The 20,916-nt window shown below is 48.9% G+C and overlaps 1 protein-coding gene and 1 long non-coding RNA gene across 5 annotated transcripts in view; one reads left to right on the top strand and one right to left on the bottom strand.

The window, feature by feature from the left end:
- The first annotated feature begins 592 nt into the window (after positions 1 to 592).
- Positions 593 to 16,276, top strand: LOC125963702 (uncharacterized). The gene is made up of 2 exons (XR_007476068.1): positions 593 to 2,018; positions 11,400 to 16,276. It is a non-coding gene; the product is annotated as an uncharacterized LOC125963702 (long non-coding RNA).
- Positions 16,015 to 20,916, bottom strand: part of INO80 (INO80 complex ATPase subunit) — a 123,546-nt gene continuing 118,644 nt past the window's right edge. For all 4 annotated transcript variants that reach the window (XM_004273978.3, XM_033435765.2, XM_033435766.2 and 1 more), the window contains 2 exons: positions 20,051 to 20,266; positions 16,015 to 17,608 (listed from right to left, as the gene is read on the bottom strand). In XM_004273978.3, the coding sequence (XP_004274026.1) occupies positions 17,391 to 17,608; positions 20,051 to 20,266 (434 nt within the window). In that variant the 3' untranslated portion in view covers positions 16,015 to 17,390. The remainder of the gene's footprint in view (positions 17,609 to 20,050; positions 20,267 to 20,916) is intronic.

Raw genomic sequence — 20,916 nt, 5'->3', positions numbered from 1 at the left:
GGCTGCTCTCCTCTTCCCTTCCCGGGTGCCTTTGGAGAGTCCCGCCAGGCCTGCCCTTCCCGGTTCAGGCCCCTCCGGGGCATTTCCCTGGGCTGTGAGGGAGAGCGGACACACCCTGAAGGCTCCACCACCACGCCGCTCTCCTGTCACCGGCCCAACCCCTCCAAGAAGGAGAGGGCACCACGCGCGTCCGCGCCCTCCCCCTGCTGTGCCCGCCCCTCCCGCTTCATCTGGGGACCCTGGCCCGCAGGCGCCCCTCCGGCTCGGCGGCTCCCCGGTCCTTCCCGCCCCCCAGGAAGGTAGAGCCCGGGGTGAGCGCTCCCCTCACCAAACCTTAAACGTGGGCCCAGTCTGCTTCCTCAAACCTTCAGGCGTTCCGCTGTCTTACCGGACCTTGGGGCTCCCTGTCCCGTCCTACTTCCCCCGCCCTAATGCTCACCCTCTTTCCCTGGACGACAGTCATGCCCTCCAAAGGGATCCGCCTTCCCCAGTTTGGTGCCCTCCTGGATATTTATTTCCTACAAAATGGAAAATGCAACTCGGCCCCCGGCGCCTGCTCTCCCCTCCCGCCTCGGCCTCGCGCTCCCCCCGCCACGCCCCTCCATCCCGCCGCCTGCCTGCTGTCTCCTCCCACCTCGGGCTATTTTTGGTCACCAAGGCTTTGCTCCTACTCTTTTCCCCCTGCTAACCACTTTGCCCAGCCCTCTCACATCTTTCCGAACTCAGCGTCGGCCTTGTGCCTGCATAAGCTGCTGTGGACCTGGGCTGGGGCTGGCTGGTGCCCCCACCCGCCCCCCCTCCCGTTTTGAGCCCAGCCCGTCGTATTGACGTGATCTGCTTGCAGATCTGTCCCCACTAGGCTCAGCACGCCCCCCCTTCCCCAGGGCAGGAACTGAATGTCGCCCAGCTCGTTGCCCAGCTCTGGGGCCCCACGGGAACTCAGGGGACCTATGGGGAACCGGGTTTAATGAGACACCCCTTATGAAAGCAATGTCACGTTTCCCCTTGGAGGGAAAGGACCCATGGAAACCTGTCACCACCAAGGGAGAGTGCCAAGCCGCATCCTCGGGCTAATATTCAAAGTGAATGTTTCTGTGCACAGCCCAGGAATGTGGGACTGGGAGCCACCGGGGTGAGGGCAGACCCAGCACGTGCCTGACTGGGGCAGTACTGACCCACCCTGGGCTGCCCCCTCTCAGCCCCTCCGTTGGTCTGAGAGAGGTCAGGCCCTAAACACACACCAGAGGAAGGGCCGCCCTTTGGCAGGCATGTCAGGGGCAGGGTTGGTGCCCTTGCTAGTCCTCCCTGCTCCGGGCGCTAAGTTGGAGGGCTGTTTGTGCCTGTCTCATGGGGTGGTGCTCCCTGTCCCCACGGAAGGGGAGCTGGACCCTCCTGGGAACAACCTGAGGGTGCTGGTGACTGGGGGAAGAAGGGGACAGTAATGTATCCACCTGTGGCTTCCCCCCCTGCTGCAGTCAAAGACTCCTGCCAGGCACAGCCCCTCCTGGGGCTGTCATGTCCATGCCAGGTCAGGAGGGTGGCTCTGGCTGGGAGGATGCTGAGTCCATGGCAGTGAAAGCTGCTCACGTGGGGTAACCGAGTCATCCATCCACAGGAGTAGGTCCTCACCTGTGGAGGTTTCCATAGGAAGGGAGACCAAGTTCCTGCTCACAGGCTACTTGTACGGACCTGACAGAAGCCTGCAAAATGCCTGCAACATGCAGGGTGACTTCTTGCTTTGTCTTGCACCCTCCATTCCCCCACCCTGAAAGCCTCTTCCCTGCCAGCTCTGGCCTGGCTAACTCATCACTCAGACTTCAGCACTCAGTTGAGATGTCCCTCCTCCGGGAAGCCTTCTCTGAACCTTCTCTACCCGACCACCAAGGCCTGGCTTTGGGGCCCTGCTACGCATCTCTGACATCTCTGCTTTTTATCTTGCAGATCTGATGGCACTGTGTTCGTTGTTGGCCTCCCAGTGGACTGTGGGCCCTTGAGGTGCTTCCCAGAGCCTTCACACAGTAGGTGCTCACATTGTGTTTGTTGAACGAAAGCCCACACACTCAGCAAGAAGCAGGCACTGGCGAGGGGAGGATGGGGACTGCGGAGGGCATTCTGTGCTCTCTCCTCACTAAAGGGACTATGCAGCAGAGGTGGGGGCCTGGGGGGGCGCAGGGGAGGGGAGGAGGCGGACCTACCATGACTACCGCCACCCCAAATCTGCCAGGGCTTCATACCCTGGTCAGGACATTGAACTCCTGTTCAGATGCAAAGAACGAGCACTGGGCTGGGATCCAGAGGTTCCAGTCCTGTTTTAAGTCTGTGTCTCAGACAAGGCACTTTTCTTCTCTCTGGGCCTCCGTCTCCTCAAATGTAAAATGAAGAGCTGCACCAGAAACCTGCTCCCATCCAGTTCCAGTGGCTCCTCTTTCTCAGGAGGGACATGAGCTTGGGGTCGGAGGGACTGAGCTCAAGAACCAGGGCTCCATGTATCCTGTGAGTCCTTGGCCAGGTTATTTAATATCTGTGAGCTGCAATTTCTTCATCTTTAAAGCAGGAATGATAATCATAACTATCTCTTAGATTCTTGGGATTAGATGTGCTATCAGGTGAAAGACTCATATACTTTATTTATTTTAAAATATTTATTTAGTTAGTTTGGTTGTGCCAGGTCTTAGTTGCAGCATGTGGACTTCTTAGTTGTGGCATGTGGACTCTTAGTTGCGGCATGCATGTGGGATCTAGTTCCCCAACCAGGGATCGAATCCAGGCCCCCTGCATTGGGAGTGCGGAGTATTACCCACTGGACCACCAGGGAAGTCCCTATCTACTTTAAAGCACTATGTGAATGTTGGTTATTGTTTAACACTATTATTTTTCACCAGCACCTAATTAGTTACTGGATTATCTCTAACCTCACTAGAGTGTAATCTCCACAAGGGTCAGAGCCAGCACCTCCCTGTTCATTGCTGTGTCTTTGGTGCCCAGCACTGAGCCTGGCTTATCTCAGGCCCTCAAAAAATATTTGCTGGCCAAATAAATGGATAAATGAAGTTGGCTGAATGACTGTATGAATGAACTCTTTTCACTTAGCAGAGCACTGAGGGCAAATCAGGTTGATGGGTAGAGGGAGAAAGGGAAAAGGGGGTGGAGGCAGAGGAGGAAGGGGGTGCTCCCTGGGCTGCCCCACTCTGCTGTGTTGGGGAGGGTGGATGAAGAAAGGCAGGAGGAGGAATGACAAAAAAAAAAAAAAAACGTGGGGCCATGAGAACAAGGCCACACAGTTCTGCTGGGTGCCTTGCCGGTGGCCTCTCCAGATGAGCCCTCTCCCTGGTCAGTGCCCACCTCCACCTCTCACAGCTCCTGCCCCGCCAGCAAGTGAGGAAAGGGACGAGAAAGGAGGACTGAATGAAAGCCAGGCCATTGTGGTTTGTTTACCAATAGCACAGTCCTCCTGGGTCATGATACAGCCAGCAGCATCTGACCCAGCTAAATATATCTCCTCTGCTGGCCTGGACCACACAGCCAGCTCCTGAAGGCCAGGGACCACCCACTCTTCCCTCTGGCTTGGGCCCTGGGCCTCCTCCTGACCTTTGAGCTCTGTGTCCCCAGGGAGCCAATGGCTAATCAGGTCCCAAACCAAATGCAATTGCTGGCTGAACCCAGGAGGACAGTTTCATCTGGACAGACTCAGGGGACTTAGGGGGGGAAAGTCCAAAATTTCCAGCAATAGGAAACCAAATGACCCATCTCCCTTCCATGGCATATTTGAGTAATTAAGAATGTTTAGGAAGAATATTTATTAATGTTCAGAAAACATTTTACTCTTTTTACAGTATTCCTTAACATTAGTGTGTAAGTGAAAAAAAAAAGCATACAAAGTTAGACACATAGTATGAATACAATCATGTATTTAAAAGGCATAGAAATATGTCTGGAAGGAATTACCAGAAACTGTCAACACAGTTTGCCTCCCAGGAGGGGAATTGGGGGCCAGGGGAGGGGATGGAAGAGAGACTTTTTATTCTTATGCCCTTTTGTATGTTTTTGATTTTGAACTGTGCAAATTTATTACTTATTCATAAGTCAGTCAAATATGTAATAAAATGCAGATCTGAAAAAGAAAAGGCCTGGGCACAAAGAGGCTCTGGACATCCCCTCAGAGGTTAAGAGCACTGATTTGGGTGGTGGGCCATGCAGGGTGCTCCCTTTTCTACCCAGAGTTAAAGCTGGCCCCAGGCCCAGGTAAACCGGAACACCAGGCTTGCAAACTGGAGCAGATATTGATGCTCAGAAAAGACATACCTGCCTTAAAATATCTCTCCATAGTGTCTGAAATTCCAGTCCATGCCCTTCCCTGAAGTACAGCTTCTCTAAAGTCCCCTTGAAATTATTAAGGTGTATTGGGGGGATGCTACCATTTTATCATGAGAACTGAATTGAAATCCGAAGACACATTGTAAGAAAGCTTTCGTTGTGGGAAATATCTTACTTTCTTCTTGCTTCTGAGTGTTTTCTAAATTTCCCTTAAAAGCATACTTCTTGGACTTCCCTGGTGGCACAGTGGTTAAGAATCCGCCTGCCAGTGCAGGGGACACGGGTTTGATCCCTGGCCCGGGAAGATCCCACATGCCACGGAGCAACTAAGCCCGTGAGCCACAGCTACTTAGCCTGCCCTCTACAGCACGCGAGCCACAACTACTGAGCCTGCGTTCTGCAACTACTGAAGCCCACGCGCCTAGAGCCTGTGCTATGCAACAAGAGAAGCCACCGCAGTGGGAAGCCTGCACACTGCAACGAAGAGTAGCCCCCTCTTGCCCCAACTAGAGAAAGCCCGCGTGAAGCAAGAAGACCCAACTCAGCCAAAAAAACCCCCACACTTCTGTTCTTTTTTTTTTTTTTTTTTTGCGGTATGCGGGCCTCTCACTGCTGTGGCCTCTCCCGTTGTGGAGCACAGACTCTGGACGCGCAGGCTCAGCGGCCATGGCTCACGGGCCTAGCCGCTCTGCGGCATGTGGGATCTTCCCAGACCGGGGCACGAACCCATGTCCCCTGCATCAGCAGGCGGACTCTCAACCACTGCACCACCAGGGAAGCCCCACACTTCTGTTCTTAAAGTGCTTGTTATAATTATATATCAAATAACACATGATCATAGTAGAAAGTTTGGAAAATACAGAATGGTATAAAGAATTAAAATTCATTCATAATTCCTCCATCCAGGAAAGTTTGCATCCTTCTATTCCTCTTTCTTACTACTCTATTAAAAAACCTAACTGACTTAGAAAGCTGTAAGGAATTAGGTAATTGTATAAAGGAAGAGATCATTTCTCTTCACCTTAGTCACAGGTTCTTGTGAAACAGGTAACTAACTAAATATTGGGTTTATATAGGCAAAACATGGAAGCATTTCTTCCCCCAGTTCTTTTGGATTTAATTTACCCAGTAGAGCAGGCACTAGAATACTCAGTCCTGATAGTTCTTCAATTTTGAGTCTTCATAGGTGTCAATCCCAGAGACTCTGTCAAGGAAAAACATATGCTTAGCAGTCAAAATAGGCATTTTGCAGTTTAATAAATAACTTCCGAACTTGAATTCATCTTATGTCATTAGTTGTGTTGATACCGCATTCTGGATTTTGCCTGAGTACCACTGTCATTCTGTTCAGCCAGACAGAGCACTGCAGTGGGAAAGCTCTTTAAGACCTTGTCAGTGCTGGATGCTATGTAGTCTACTTCTATTCTGACTTTGACTTTAGTACAGATTTTATAACTCCTAGAACAATACAGGGAGGCATGGTCCCTTTTCCCCAATTCATGATTTGATTCTTTTTCCCAATCACTCACTTTCCTGATTCTCCAAGGGCCAAATACTCTAGTGAGCACTGGAGCATGTCTCCATGGTAAGCCAAAGGCTGCACTCTTCAGCCTCTGTTTTGCAGCTGCCACTGACTTGACAGGCACAGGTAGCCACACTGTGTGCAAGAACACATGCCCAGAAATGTGCCAGTAATTATAAGAAAATTACCAACAATTTTAAGATACTAACCTTGGACACAGTTTTTAGGGAGTTAGCAGGTCCCACCTGGATAAATGGGTTTGTTAATCTTGGGAGGTCATTTGCTCCGCATAACAATGTGTGAAAATTGAAGCTAACTAAGTATGATTGACTGTTAATACTTTGCTGAAATACATGCTAACAACTGTTAACTAATGACATGCATTCTGTAAAAAAGAGGTGCTTTCCCGTGATGTAGGCCTGAAGTGGTGCCAGTGAGCATAGGTTGGAAATGTGAACTGTGGTGACTGGATTCAGCATTTCCAATGCAGCATTATCAGTGGGCCTTTAAAGATACTTTGTGAGTATATATTAGCTTTCACTTTTGTTATTAAATTATAGCAGTTCTATTATAGAGAGCAAGTTTGCCTTGATTTGATTTTGTTTAAAATGACTTCTGCTCAGCACCCAGGAGATAAAATTGACATATTTTTATAATATAAGCATACTTTTTTTGTACATTGTGTTCATTCTTGAATAAAGTAAGTTCAGTGTTGGCTTGTAGATAATAAAAAGAAAGTAAGTATTTGATTTTGTTTCAATAAATGTTTTTCAATCCTGAAAAAAAAAAAAAAAAACCTACATATATACATATGTAGGTAAAAAATAAACTTCAGTTATTTTGGGTCCTACTTTTTCACCTAAGATTAAATTGTGAGCATTTTTTCCTATGTCATCAGATATTCTTAAAGATATGATTTTTAATGGCCACCTAATAGTTCAACATAGTGATGTACAAAATTTATTCAACCCATCCTATATTGTTTCCATTTGGGTTGTTTCCAATATTTTGCTAGGTTGTTATGCTGCCATGAAACCTTTGTTTTAGTTGCGTTTAACAGAAAATCCAGTTCCAGTGGGCTCAAGCCATGGACTTATTGGTGAAACTCAAAAGTTATGAGGGGGCTTCCCTGGTGGCGCAGTGGTTGAGAGTCTGCCTGCCGATGCAGGGGACATGGGTTCATGCCCCGGTCCGGGAAGATCCCACATGCCGCGGAGCGGCTGGGCCCGTGAGCCATGGCCGCTGAGCCTGCGCGTCCGGAGCCTGTGCTCCGCAACGGGAGAGGCCACAACAGTGAGAGGCCCGCGTACCACAAAAAAAAAAAGTTATGAGGAACGGAACTTCTGACAAGGCTCAGTCTGGGCTCCTGCTCCATTATCCAAGGTTCAAAGTTGAGAAGCCTTGCCCTACAGCAAACTTGATTATTCCCTGAAAATAGATCCCTGAAACTAGAGTGGCTGGGTCAAAGGCATGGATATTTCTAAAATTCCTGACACAGATTGTCAGATTGTCCCACACAAGGCCCTAACACTTTACATTCCCACCCTGGATCTGGGTGTGTGAGGCCTAAAGCTTATACAATTTGGGAAAGCCCTCTTTAAGAAAAAGAATACAAAATTAAGCACAAAAGTGAATATTTAGAATAGAAAAAGAAAAAGCTTACAAATACCTCAAAAATCATAAAATAACATTATTATTTATCAATAGATTGAAACATATGAAACTGCCATATTTGTAGATTAAAAAGCAATTTTATGTTGTTCAACCTAAAACTTTTCCTGTATATTTTTGGCTGCATCTCCTTTGTTTTCTTAACAACTTCACTGAAATATAATTCATGTACCATACGATTCACCTTTTACAGTGTACAATTCAATGGCTTTTACTACATATTCACAGAGGTATGCAGCTATCACCACAATCAATTTTATAACATTTTTATTAGTCCACAAAGAAACCTCACACCCTTTACTTCTTATTACCCAATCCCCCAACCCTATGCAACCACTAATTTACTTTCTGTCTCTATAGATTTGCCCATTCTGGACATTTCATAATCATATAATACCTGGTCTTTTGGTGTTTGGGTTCTTTCACTTAACATAATGTTTGCAAGCTTCATCCTATTTGTAGCACAAATCAGTACTTCATTCCTTTTTATATTGCTGAATAATATTCCATTGTATGGATATACCACATTTTATCTGTCCATTCATCAGTTGACAGACATTTGCATTGTTTCCGCCTTTTGACTCTTGTGAATACTGCTATGAAGATTCATGTCTAAGTTTTCTTGTAGACATGTTTTCATTTCTCTTGGGTACACCTGGAAGTGGAATTGCTGGGTCATATTGTTAGGGTTCTCCAGAGATACAAAACCAATAGGAGAGATAGACAGATAGATAGATAGACAGATAGATAGATAGACAGATAGATAGATAGATGATAGATAGGTAGATGATAGCTAGATAGATAGAAATAAATTGGTTCATGTGACTATGGAGGCTGACAGGTCCCAAGGTCTGCAGACCTGCAGGATGAGTCTGCAAGCTGGAGAACTAGGAGAGCCAGTGGTGTAGTTTGGTCCAAAGGCTAGCAGGAAGAGCCGCTGTTTCAATTCCAGCTTGAAGGCAGGAGAAAGCCAATGTTCCAGTTTGAAGGCAGTCAGGCAGGAGGACTTCTCTCTTACTGGAGGGAGTGCCATTTTATTCTATTCAGGTCTTCAGTTGATTGGAGGAGGCCCACTAGCATTAGGGAGAGCCATCTGCTTTACTCAGTCTACTGACTTAAGTGTTAATCTGATCCAAAAAACTCACAGAAACACCCAGAATAATGTTTGACCAAATGTCTGGATACTCTGTGGCCCACTTAAGTTGATACATAAAATTGCAGTAACAGTGTATGTTTAACTTTTTCAGGGACTGCCAAACTGTTTTCCCAGGCACCTGCAGCATTTTACGTTACCACCAGCAATGAATGATTGCAATTTCTCCATATCCTCGTTAACACTATTACCTTTTTTTAAAAAAATAAATTTATTTAATTTTTGGCTGCATTGGGTCTTCACTGCTGCATGCAGGCTTTCTCTAGTTGCTGAGAACAGGGGCTACTTTTTGTTGCGGTGCGCAGGCTTCTCACTGTGGTGGCTTCTCTTGTTGCAGAGCACGGGCTATAGGCGCGTGGGCTTCAGTAGTTGCGGCACACGGTCGTCAGTAGTTGTGGCTCATGGGCTCTAGAGTGCAGGCTCAGTAGTTGTGGCACACGGGCTTTGTTGCTCCATGGCATGTGGGATCTTCCCGGACCAGGGCTCGAACCCATGTCCCCTGCATTGGCAGGCGGATTCTTAACCACTGTGCCACCAGGGAAGCCCTATTACCATTTTTATTGTAGCCATCCTAGTGGGTGTGAAGGGCTTCAAGAAATAATATTGCAATTTCACTTTCTATAGAAAGAATATAAAGAAAATGTAGTATAGTCTTTTTTTTTTTTTTTTTTTGCGGTACGCGGGCCTCTCACTGTTGTGGCCTCTCCCATTGCGGAGCACAGGCTCCAGACGCGCAGGCCCAGCAGCCATGGCTCATGGGCCCAGCCGTTCCGTGGCATGCGGGATCTTCCCGGACCGGGGCACGAACCCGCGTCCCTTGCATTGGCAGGCGGACTCTCAACCACTGCACCACCAGGGAAACCCTAGTATAGTCTTTTTAAAATAGCATATTTGATATAAATTTTTCATTACTGATAGTTTTAGAAAGTGCCCTATTGCCATCTCTGTAACTTCCTCAGAGATGCCTGTTCAGGCTAGGCCTTGCTCACTGATCTCAGGAGGCATGGTCTTCCATGGCAGCTGGTCCAGCCAGCCAGGTCCTCACTGATCTGGTGATCCCACCATGCCAGTCTTTGGGGGCTTACTAGCGATGAAGCCTGGGCCATAGTGGGACAGTGTCTTGTTTAGGTCATTCTCCTTAGGGTCAACAATGGGGTCTGGATGCTGGATGAGGGCCACCAAGGGCAAATTGTCACTGGAGGTAGAGGAACAGCCCCAGGACCACCTCTTCCAAGGCACAGAGGGGGTCCCCCAGACTGGAACAGTGTTCCATGCCATCCGTGCAAAGGAAGCCTACAAAGTGAGGAGTCCGGAAGCTTAAACTACAGTGTTTCATAGTAAATCAGCCTTTGATTCCACCAGGAGTTGGTGCTAAAGCCTGTTTTTGTGTATCTTCCCCAACTCTGGCTATTGTTTTTTTTTAAATTAATTAATTATTTGGCTGTGGCGGGTCTTAGTTGCGGTATGCGGGATCTTTCGTTGTGGCGCATGGGCCTCTCTCTAGTTGTGGTGTGCAGGCTCCAGAGCACACGGGCTCAGTAGTTGCAGCACGCGGGTTGCCCCATGGCATGTGGGATCTTAGTTCCCCCACCAGGGATCGAACTTGCATCCCCTGCTTTGGAAGGTGGATTCTTAACAACTGGACCACCAGGGAAGTCCCTGGCAATTGTTATTTAAAAGCAAACCTCAGCCAATCTGATAGGAAAAGCTTGGAATCTCATTGTTTTAGCTCTCATTTCTTTGATTATTAATGAGGGTAAACATTTCCCCATATGATTATTACCCATTTGCGTATTTGTGTGCATTTTCTATGCATGTACAGTGCCCAGCATACAGAAAGTGTTTATAAATAGACCTCAAATAAGTGGTTTTGCCCATTGTGGGGCATTGTGTTCAAGACTAAGAGCTGTCCATTCAAAATCCGTTCTCTTCTTCCTTAATTGTATGGCAGCCTCATTTGCGGTTGGATGGGTCTTTGCATCTAGAGCTCTCTCTGATACAATGTGAGCCAAAGTACTGTGAGCCATTTAAGGGTCTAACTTTTAAGACAGCAGGGGCACCTCCTCTCCAGACTTTCCCCTTCCTATCAGATGTTTCTGCAAACCAGCACTAACCATGCAGATGAGAACAAAGCATGGAGATGGCAGAGAAACAGGATGAAAATAAACTGGGACCTTAAATGATTGTGTAGAACAAATTCAAATTCTTAAGGGAGACGTGGATTTACATCTGACTTGAGCAGTTGCATTTTGGAGTCTCTCTTACAGTGTATGCTGCCCTAACCAATGTAAGCAGTGACATTATTTGATCAGAGGATTTATCGCTCAACCCATGGAGATCTGTAATTGGACAGTCCCTAGGAATGACCAGCCCGTCCCCATAAAGGGGAAGCACGGGGGAGTGGAGATCAGGAGATCAGGTTCAGTGACACTGGCCTTTGAGATCACACAGTTCGTTTTCCTTGCTCTCACTGAACCCTGATGATGGACTACATTTGCTTACATTGCCTTCAGATTGCCTCCAGATCTTCCTTGGCAGAACTGTTCCTAGGTATTTAAGTTAATCAACATGTTTTTTGTTTTTTTAAAAAAGAGAGAGTAAAATAAAATCCATAAGCTTTAGTGAACTGGTTCAAACCAGAACACGCCTATCTAGAACACTGGGCTTATCCAGGACTCAGGTACTGGAGCCCAGCAGAGGCCAGAGGCACGCACTGAAGGTCAATCACTTTATTCCTAGGAGACCCCGCAGTTCCTCCTTCGGAGTACTTTTCTCTGGCTCAGAAGTTCTGAATCAGGATAAATGGTTTTCAAGCCCCCAAGAATTTGGAAAAGGTAAGTTAGAAGAGGGAGGTAAGTTAGATATCAGCACAAAAACACTAAGGGGACACAGGTCGTATTCAAAGCAGACTTGAGACGCATACCAGTGCAGCTGCCCGTGTGGTTTAGCATCGGGCACTCGGTAGTCACAGCGCAGGGGCCTGAGCACCAGATGCTCGTGTGACCCAGGTTCTCAGGAAATGTTAAGATATGTTCAGTAGGGTCTGTTTAAGCTGTGATACTCATAAAATCTCTTAAAGAGTCCTAACCAAGATAAATTCTGGTGTTTCAAAGGGTTATATATCAGCTCTCTGAAAGACTTAAGCTATTCAGAAAGATTCTGCATGATAGAGTTCATGCTGCCCTTTCCAAATCCACGGGGCTGAGGACAAACTGAGACCACTGAAGCCGCGTGGCCCTCACAACCCACTGGATTCAACCCCTAACCCCCAACACGCCCCACTGCCCTCCTCAGACATTCCCAGGCAAGTGGCTTCAAGGGTGCAAGGCATGAAGCTGCCTGGGGTCTTCCAGGACACCTTACCTGGGAAATGTGAAGGGAGCCCCTTCCCTCTTCCCTGGTGGCAGGAACAGCTGCATGTAGGCCTGATTCAGGGTGGGGCTTGGGGTTGTGTGGTGGTAATGGAGGGCATGAGACATTCTGAGTGCCCTGGGCGATCTCCCAGAGAGTGGCTCTCAGGACCATCAGCCGGGCTGGGGGAGCTTAGAAAACTCCCCACCGTCCCCTGCAACTGTGACCCTCTGTGCCCCTGCTTCCTTTTCCCTTCAGAGGCTGTGCAGCCTAATCCACGGTCCAGGTCAGACCCAGAGAGGTCACCCCAGCCCTTGGTCCAGGCATTCATTCTTGGGCTTTGGGTCCCAGGACCTCAAAATCCCAAAGGGCAGGAGAGGAGAGAGGCATGGGCCCTGCAGGGGTGCCCACTAGAGCCCATTCCCTGGCCTTTGGGAAGAAACTCTTACCTCTCTAAGAGAGAGCCTCTCTCTCAGGAATCCTAGTTTCTCTTAACCAAGGTGCCAGGAACTGTAGACCAGGGACTCTGAGAATTGTGGAAAAGATCTTGAGCTTTGTAACTCCCTATGTCCAGTTCTGCCTTTACCTGGTGTCTTTGTTTTGATGAGCAAGAAAACCCTTAATATAAAAAAAAAAGCAAGATGCTCATTTTTGGCAGCAGTTCGGAGAGGACCAGGAGTACATCCCCCAGCAGCTTGCCGTAAACAGGGGAAACTGGAATGAGAGTGGATGGGGGCTGTTTTAAAGAGGAAGGGGAAGCCAGCTGAGTCTCAGGACCTGAAGCAAGGAAGAAATAGGAACACAGGAAGAGTTCAGGGGCCTGGTGACAAGGGAGGCGCCCAGCTTCCTCAGGGACCCAGGAAGTGGGCCTCAGGCTTGTCCTCCCTCCTCTTTCCTTCTACCTCCCCCTAGACCCAGCCCTGGGGACTGTCACCAGGGATTGGCATCTCTGTAGTCCAGCCATGACACTATTTGCCCCAGACACTTCCAGGATGACAAAAGGGGTTGTTTCCATGAGGCCTGACATAGCTCAAGCTCCTGCCACCCCAGAGTCCTTAGAAGCCTCCATGCAGGGGCCTCCCCTCCAGGCAGATACCTTTCTTAGCAGCACTATTTGCTACCATAGAGCGAGTACCTGGGCACACACAGTTTTAAGACAGCCAGAGGCCCTGCTTTGTCTAGAACAGAACCTGCCCTCCCTATGCCCTCCACATCCAAGTGGTTTGAAGGCACCATGAAGATGGCTGATTTGGGCAGCCAGCAGTGGCCATGGCTGCCTCCCAAACTGCACGGCTTCCCACACTCTGGCAGTCTCGGAGAAGCATGGGAGACCTGCCAAACTTCACCATGCCCCTGAAAAGGGCTTAGGAGTTAGTTCAGAAAGCTGACTGGCCCTGAGGAGTCTGGTGGTCACGAGAAGGAGACACGTGCAGCAGAGAAAATAGTGAGTCCGGGGATCATAGACCCTCCAGCAATTAAAGAGGCTACAACTTGGTGGAGGCTACACAGGACAGAGGGGCAGCAGCAGATCAGAGATCTTCTCTCATACCTAACATTGCTAACAGAGGTCTACCCAGGGGAAAAAGGCGATGGAGAAAATCATGAACTGATAGGTTTAAAATGAAAGAAGTGAGAAAACATGTATGGGACCTACTTTTCCTGGAAAGGTTAGTTTTTCATTTTCTTTCATCAGGTGGATTGAGTAACCTAAAAAATCAAGTTGTATTTCCTGCACAAAGCTTCCTGGCTGGAGTGGGGGCATACAAGCAGAGATCAGAGTTTATTCTGACTGACATGGCTGGAGGGTGCCCAAAGCGTTGTTATGCCGGGTGTGGTCCAAGGCGAAGCAGCCATCACCTGAGGTGTGTTAGAGATTCAGTTTCAGGTCTCACCTTAGACCGTCTGAAATTCAACCTGCATTTTAAGAAGATCCGAGGTGATTCATATCTATACTAAAGTTTGATAAGCATTACTTAAAGGGATGATTCAGAAGTTTCAAAAAAAATTTAACTTAAACTTAGTTTAACTCCACACAAAATCTTTAGCTAGCAGTAGAAGCAGAGCTGCTCTGTTTAATTTGGGTGGCCCATATCCCTTTTTGTTTATCACTAACAACAGCCCTTGAGGCACATCTGGGGATCTCTAAAACTCTAGGTCCAGGGAATCTCCAGAGACTCCTGAGTGCTTCAACAAAGCCCTAGGCATGGAAACTGTGATAGTAAGCCCAGTGCAGACTCCACATTTCCAGGGCTGCTCATGGGGCAGCCCACAATCTTAAAATCTGCTTACCTAGGGCCCCAGAGCTGGCTCATGTGGCAAGGGAAACCTGTTCGAAAAGATGGCCTCACTGTGATCCAGTGAGATCTGCACTGGAGGACTGGACCTCCAGGCTCCCTGAGGGATGCTCCTTTTAGCAGGCAGGAGCCCTCCCCAGTCTTTTTCTATGTTAAGGGACTGGCTCTTTGGGTTCACAGGTGAGAGCTGTCCATCTCCCACAGTCTGAGAGCCGCAGTCTTCAGAGAGTGGACAGGCTAGCATAAGTCATAACTTGGAGACAGGACTCAAGCTGTTAACGAGTTTGAAGCCTTTGCTTTTAAGATTCAAGCCCCATCTGTGAACCCTCAGGTAAGGGAGGGACAGGTGAGGAGGAACAACATTAAGGCTGCGAGCACCCCTCAAGATGAAATGTTAGCTGTGTTTCTTCAGGGACTGGATTGAAAATGGGTAAAAGGGGGGTATGGCACCATGTCTGGGGACACAGAAGACTGGAGAGCTCTGATCCAAGACTTACATGCTTTTCAAGAGAGGATACTAGCCCATCTGCATCTGGGTGAAGCTACACAAGGATCTGAGTTGTCAGGTCCCTAGAGAGACGACCACTGCTGACCTTGACAAGGTTCTAGAGTCTTGTCACTGGGTAATGAGAACTGGAAAGGATCCATCCTAGTGGGCTTGTGGACCAGGAGCCACAGTGGTGACGACAATAGGGCATGGCTAATTGGGAAACTGACACTGGCTTGCTCTGTGTGAGGCCTTGGTCAAGTTTACCAGCAAGAAAAGAAAGAGCCAGCATATATGACAGTGCTACTTAAGATCAACAAAATGAAGACAAGGCTCATCACCCTTGTGACGGGGTGAGCAGCAGCTTCTCAGGAGCCAGCCACCCCAATCAAGGGTGTGCAGGGTTAGCCAAGGCTTGGGAGGCCACACAGCCAGCACATTCGGAACAGCACGAGCCCTGCTCAAAGGTGACGCAAGAGCATATGTGAGTGTTTTATTTAACTCAATCAGAGAAACACTGCCAGTGCAGGCTGGGAACTCATTCTTTTCCAGCTGATCAGAGAGCTAAGTTTTCAAAGCCTGGATGTCTTTGGAATCCCTAGTAACATATTTCACTGTTTTCCTTCATGATTCTTACAAGTACAGCTAACTTTGATAACACTGAGTTCGTTTCACAGTTCCTTAGTATTTCTGCTGGCTTAACTGATTGACAGTGGGTACTGGAACTGCAAATGGGGTAGGTTTCTGGGGTTTATATGCACACATTTGTACACACATCACAGTTTTAGAAACTGGGACAATAAAGTTTCTATTAGTTGGGGATTTTATATATTATACACTGCCAGGATAATCTCTCACTTGTGGGTTTTGGGGAAAGAATCCGTCAGTGTTAAGATTACCACTATGTAACTGCCTAATGGTGGACCAGGTCAAGCTGCCTACGCCTAAGTCCTGGAGGCAAGGTCTGGAGTCATAAGGAGCCCACACCCTGAGGGCCCTGGCCCGACAGGCACTTGGTCAAGCCTCCTCTCTGATGGCTGGAGGCGAATTCCTATGCCCAATTAACGCCCACAGGGCACTCCTCATCACACTGACCACGTGTCCTGACCACAAGAACCATGACGATGTTGGGGCTCTGCTTCCCCTTCATCCTGCCACACTCCCCCAAGAGCCCTACAATGCCCACAAGGAGAGGCGGCTGCAAAGACCACAGACACCTCAATTTACATAAAATTATCTCACTCCATTTTATTTAAGATTTTTTTCTCCAGTTAGTAAAAGAAAGATGTGTCTCTCTTTATACATATGTACAAGTTCAGTTATAAAAATAGACAGCACATTCAAAGAGAAAAAAGGCTTGGCATTTTTCTGATTCCCTCTAAATAGCATCTGTACACAGGAGTCTGGATTTGGGCAGGGGAATCTTATGATTTAAATTAAATGATTCCCCTACCACTCCTACTCCCAAAAAAAAGTTTTAAAAATCAATCTATCTAAACTCAATTCCGCGATTTTCAGGTGTGCAAATTAGAGGCTGGCCCGCCCAGAAGCACCTGCTCCACCAGGGACATCAGGCTGGGGGCAAGCAGAAACACCACCCATGCCAACACCATCCCTTTGCCTCTCCTGGAGGGAAGCAAGCTCAGGCTGGTGGGGCCGGGCTGGGAGGGTGGGTGCTGAGCCTGCCCTCTCTCCATCCTCTCCAGCTCACTCCGCCATCCCTTCCTTTCTCAGTGCAATACAGACAGTGCATACAGCCAAGCAGGGGGCTGAAGGGCAAGGGTGGGGAGACTGTGCATTCAGGAAGGGCAAGGGGAGCCTGCAAGAGGGGCAGTGAGGATGTCCTGCTGATTGAGGTGGCTCCTGGTCTGTTTACTGGCTTCTGGGAGTCCCGGAGTGGGAGCTGCTGCTACTGTTGCTGGTGGGACCTGAAGGTTCTCTGATGCGAACCATGCAGGACAGGGGAGGAAATGCTGGGAAAACAACTGCCTCCAGGCATGCTTCCTCTAGCCTTCTGTCATCCTCACAGACCACTACCTTCTTCTGCATTCGCTGCTCTCCTCAACCGTGACACTCTGGCAAATGGGGTTTGGAGACTTGGGGAGTTGCCCACGACTGAGGACGTCACATAAATGATTTCCTCCCTTCCTAGCCCCACAGGAAATCACAGCCCTAAGAGAAGTCTCCACTGTGGAAGGCTCTTCACAGCACTTGCTGAGCCTTTGCAAAGAACATGGCCAGAGCCGAAGAGTGGAATGGGGATGGAGACTGTGTGCCTGAGCATCTAAACAGGGTCTCTGTCAGGCCCTTCCCCAGTATGAGGTTTAAGACTTGCCTATAAATTCCTTTGAGATGCTGTGGGCCTGATCCCTGTCCTTGGGCCTTCTTCCTACAGGAACCCCAGAGCATTCCTCTTGAGACACAGGTGATCAAAGTGCTCAGGCCAACCACCTGCCTGTCTTTCCCTTGCTGCAGCTGGTCATCGCTGCCCTCTGGCTTGGGATGAAAGATGCTGCACTGGGCAAGCCATCCAAAGACCATCTGCAGGCCAGGACTCTAGCCCCCGGTTTGGTTGAAGGAAGCTGGAGGGCCAGGTGGTTACCGTCCTCCAGAGGGGTTGGTGCCTTTGCCCTGTTTCCGGACCAGGGAGTCTGGGGCTAGGCTGCTGGTCAAGTGGAGGCTCTTGGGAGTCCCAGGAACACTATTTCCTTTGCTCAAAGGGGAGCTCAAGGGAGAAGAGGCGCTTGAAGGTCCAAAGTCAGCAAGGCCAGCAGGCCGAACAAGGGACGTCTGCAGAGGACTGCTGGCGGAGATTCCTGTGGGGAGGAAAAGAGAGGCAAGACGAGCATAAGCACCAGTCCTGTCTGAGTGCCTCAGTGCCTGACCTCGGTTGCTGGAGTCTGGTCTGGAGATGAGGTCGTGGGGAAGCCCCTCCCTGCCACTCTTCTTAGCATATTTGCTTGCTCTTCCTGTCAACTGTTTTTTCAGTAAGAGAAAAATGATACCTACCCAGCTCTCTCCACATTACCGCATCAACAGGGAGTAAAGATGTCACCTTGGCACTGAAGGGCAGAGCACACATTATGTAACATGGGAAAGCCAAGGCTGCAGGATGAGCCGTAACTTACAGGCACTAATGTATTTTCTTACACATTCGTTCTTCCTTTTCAGGACACCACTTGTGATTAGCTGCTTCCCTCTTTATTTTTTAAAAAAATTATTTATGTATTTATTTTTAAATTTTTGGCTGCATTGGGTCTTTGTTGCTATGTGCCAGCTTTCTCTAGTTGCGGTGAGCGGGGGCTACTCTTCCTTGTGGTGCACGGGCTTCTCACTGCGGTGGCTTCTCTTGTTGCGGAGCACAGGCTCTAGCCGCGAGGGCTTCAGTAGTTGTGGCACGTGGGCTAGGTAGTTGTGGCTCGCAGGCTCTAGAGCACAGGCTCAGTAGCTGTGGCTCACGGGCTTAGTTGCCCCGCGGCATGTGGGATCTTCCTGGACCAGGGCTCGAACCCACGTCCCCTGCATTGGCAGGCGGATTCTTAACCACTGCGCCACCAACGAAGTCCCAGCTGCTTCCTTCTTAATTTCAGAAGATGCCCTCTACTCCCCAGTCTGGCCAGAGGACACAAGGCTGCCCATTCTATCCTGTGTCTACATTCATGCATTCTCCTTGTGTTGGAGGCAGCTACCCCTGCTCTCCAAGCCCTGCCACTTTAAGAACCTGGTTCAAATCTCCCATCTCCAGCGATGGCTTCCTGGGCAACAACTCTTTTGAACATTCCTAAGAATGAATTCTCAGCAGGCAGACTCATGTCTCCTTTCATCCACAGTGGAGCTGTGGGTAATGTCCAGATCAGTCCTTTCCCTTGTTTTCCGTTCCCAGTCACCAAGCACTGTCAATTTTTCTTGTGACACTCTACCCCCTGTTGCCTCCGGGAGAAAGCATGATGAGTGTCATGCTTTGCCCCATCCGTGGGTGAAATCCTGCCATGGCAGCCTTGACCACTGCCATGATTGTTATTTTCCAAGGGTGTGATGAGCTGGCAAGAGGTTAAGAAACACTGGGGTAGGCTATCATACTTCATATTTGTTGAATGAACAGATAAATGAAGGCCGCTATCCCTGGAGGAGAAAGGGGAGGTAGCCTAACACTTACTGAGAACTTTCTATCCAAAAATTCCCCTTACTTGCTGCAGCAGCCCTAAATCCTAAGCCCGCGTTTCCAATGGGAGAGAGGTCTGTGCATGGTGAGGGTGCCCTTCTCACCGCTCTCAGATGCCCTACATTCCACCGCTACCCTTATCCTCCACAGCTCATGGTCACAATAGCTAGCTACTTCCCTTCTCAAACTTCCCAGAGCCCCTGGTCACACACCGGGTAAGCTCTCGCCCAGCAGGTCCTTCCAACCCTGACTCCCGCAGCTCCTCTTCAGCACAGCCTGACTGACCTGCTCAGTGACCCCCAACGTGCCTTGGTCACTGTTAACTCTCTGTTGCCAGTTTAAATCCTTCACCATCCTTCTCTTTCCTTCTGAATTAGCCTGGCAACTTTGTCATCAAATCCACGGTTCCTCCTTCTTCTGATCTACAACCAGAATTAAGGCCTTCCCTCTTCCTTCATTCAGGACACGCATACTGCCTTGTACTGCTGCTAAACAAATTCTATGCCCAGCTTCCCCTTCTAATTTTCATTATACACTCAGGTGCGGGGTCCATGTGTTATACTCCTCTGCACACAGCAGGTATTGTTTTTTTGGTTTGGTTTTGGTTTTGGTTTTTTTTGGCGCCACGTGGTTTGTGGGATCTTAGTTCCCCGACTAGGGATTGAACCTGGGCCCTCGGCAGTGAGAGCACGGAGTCCTAACCACTGGACCACCAGGGAATTCCCTACAGCAGGTGTTTAACCCTAAGGTGATGGAGCACAAGGCTGGGTAAAAGTTAACTTGACTACTGAAATGTAATTATTAAAATGTGGGTCCGGGGGAAAAAAATCAGTTCTCAAAGCAGGAGAAATTCTGTTTAAAATTCAGCTTTCTCTGTTTTCACAGTTACTTACGCTTTGAAGGCAGTACTGTGCCAAGTCACAAGGGCAAGGAGAGAGTCAGGACCACTCAATGCTGAGGCAGAATCCAACATGGGCTTGGGAAGGAGCTTTGGGCCTGGAGGTGTCCTACTTGCTCTACCTGGCAGAATGCTCAGTAGACCCTTCCGACTGTCCCCGACCAGAATGGAGCCCGTAGTCCCCTGGGGCTTCCGCACCTTTAGACACGTTGTACCCGTATGCAGCATAGGCAGCTGCAGAGGCCGCGGCAGCCCCTGCTTTGGCTCCTGCCATTGCAGCAGCACTGCCTGCGGTGGACTTCCGGCTCCGGCCCTTCCCTGCTCCTTTGGCTGTGCTTCCTGAACCTTTGGGGCGGCCTCGGCTTCGGGCTGAATGACCACGTCCTGCAGCCGGCATTTCCTGAATGGAAATTCCTATGGGAACAAATGGGCCAAGAGGGAAAAAAGTTTATTTCTTCATTTGTTAACAGACTCTTCTCCTGGACAGGGAAGATGGCTTTCAGGGTGTTTGTTTCAGGACTCCCAGGGAGGTCTACGCCTCAATTTAATGGCTGGGACATAGCATCACACAGCGTTAGTAAGAACTGTAAATAGCTACAACAGCCTGACACCTCAAGCTGCTTTTCATTCTCTAAGAGTGGTGCCATTACTCCTGAATTTCTTCTTTCAACTAGATCATTACTAAATGAACTCCAGAGACGTGCACCTGTGATTCACCTGCACACTCCAATGTTTTCCTGCCTTGGAGAATCAACTTTTACTCCCAAGGTTTTTTGTTTTTTGTTTTTTTAAATTAATTAATTAATTAATGTTTTGTTTTTGTCTGTGTTGGGTCTTCGTTGCTGCACGCAGGCTTTCTCTAGTTGCAGCGAGCGGGGACTACTCTTCATTGCGGTGCGCAGGCTACTCAGTACGGTGGCTTCTCTCGTTGCTGAGCACAGGCTCTAGGCCACGCAGGCTTCAGTAGTTGCTGCACACCGGCTCAGTAGTTGTGGCTCGCGGGCTCCAGAACGCAGGCTCAGTAGTTGTGCCGCATGGGCTTAGTTGCTCCGTGGCATACAGGA

This window comes from Orcinus orca, chromosome 2, assembly GCF_937001465.1.
Source record: "Orcinus orca chromosome 2, mOrcOrc1.1, whole genome shotgun sequence".
NCBI classification, from domain to species: domain Eukaryota; kingdom Metazoa; phylum Chordata; class Mammalia; order Artiodactyla; family Delphinidae; genus Orcinus; species Orcinus orca.
The sequence above is the reverse complement of the archived record's forward strand: the minus strand, read 5'-3'. Positions and strand labels throughout refer to the sequence as shown.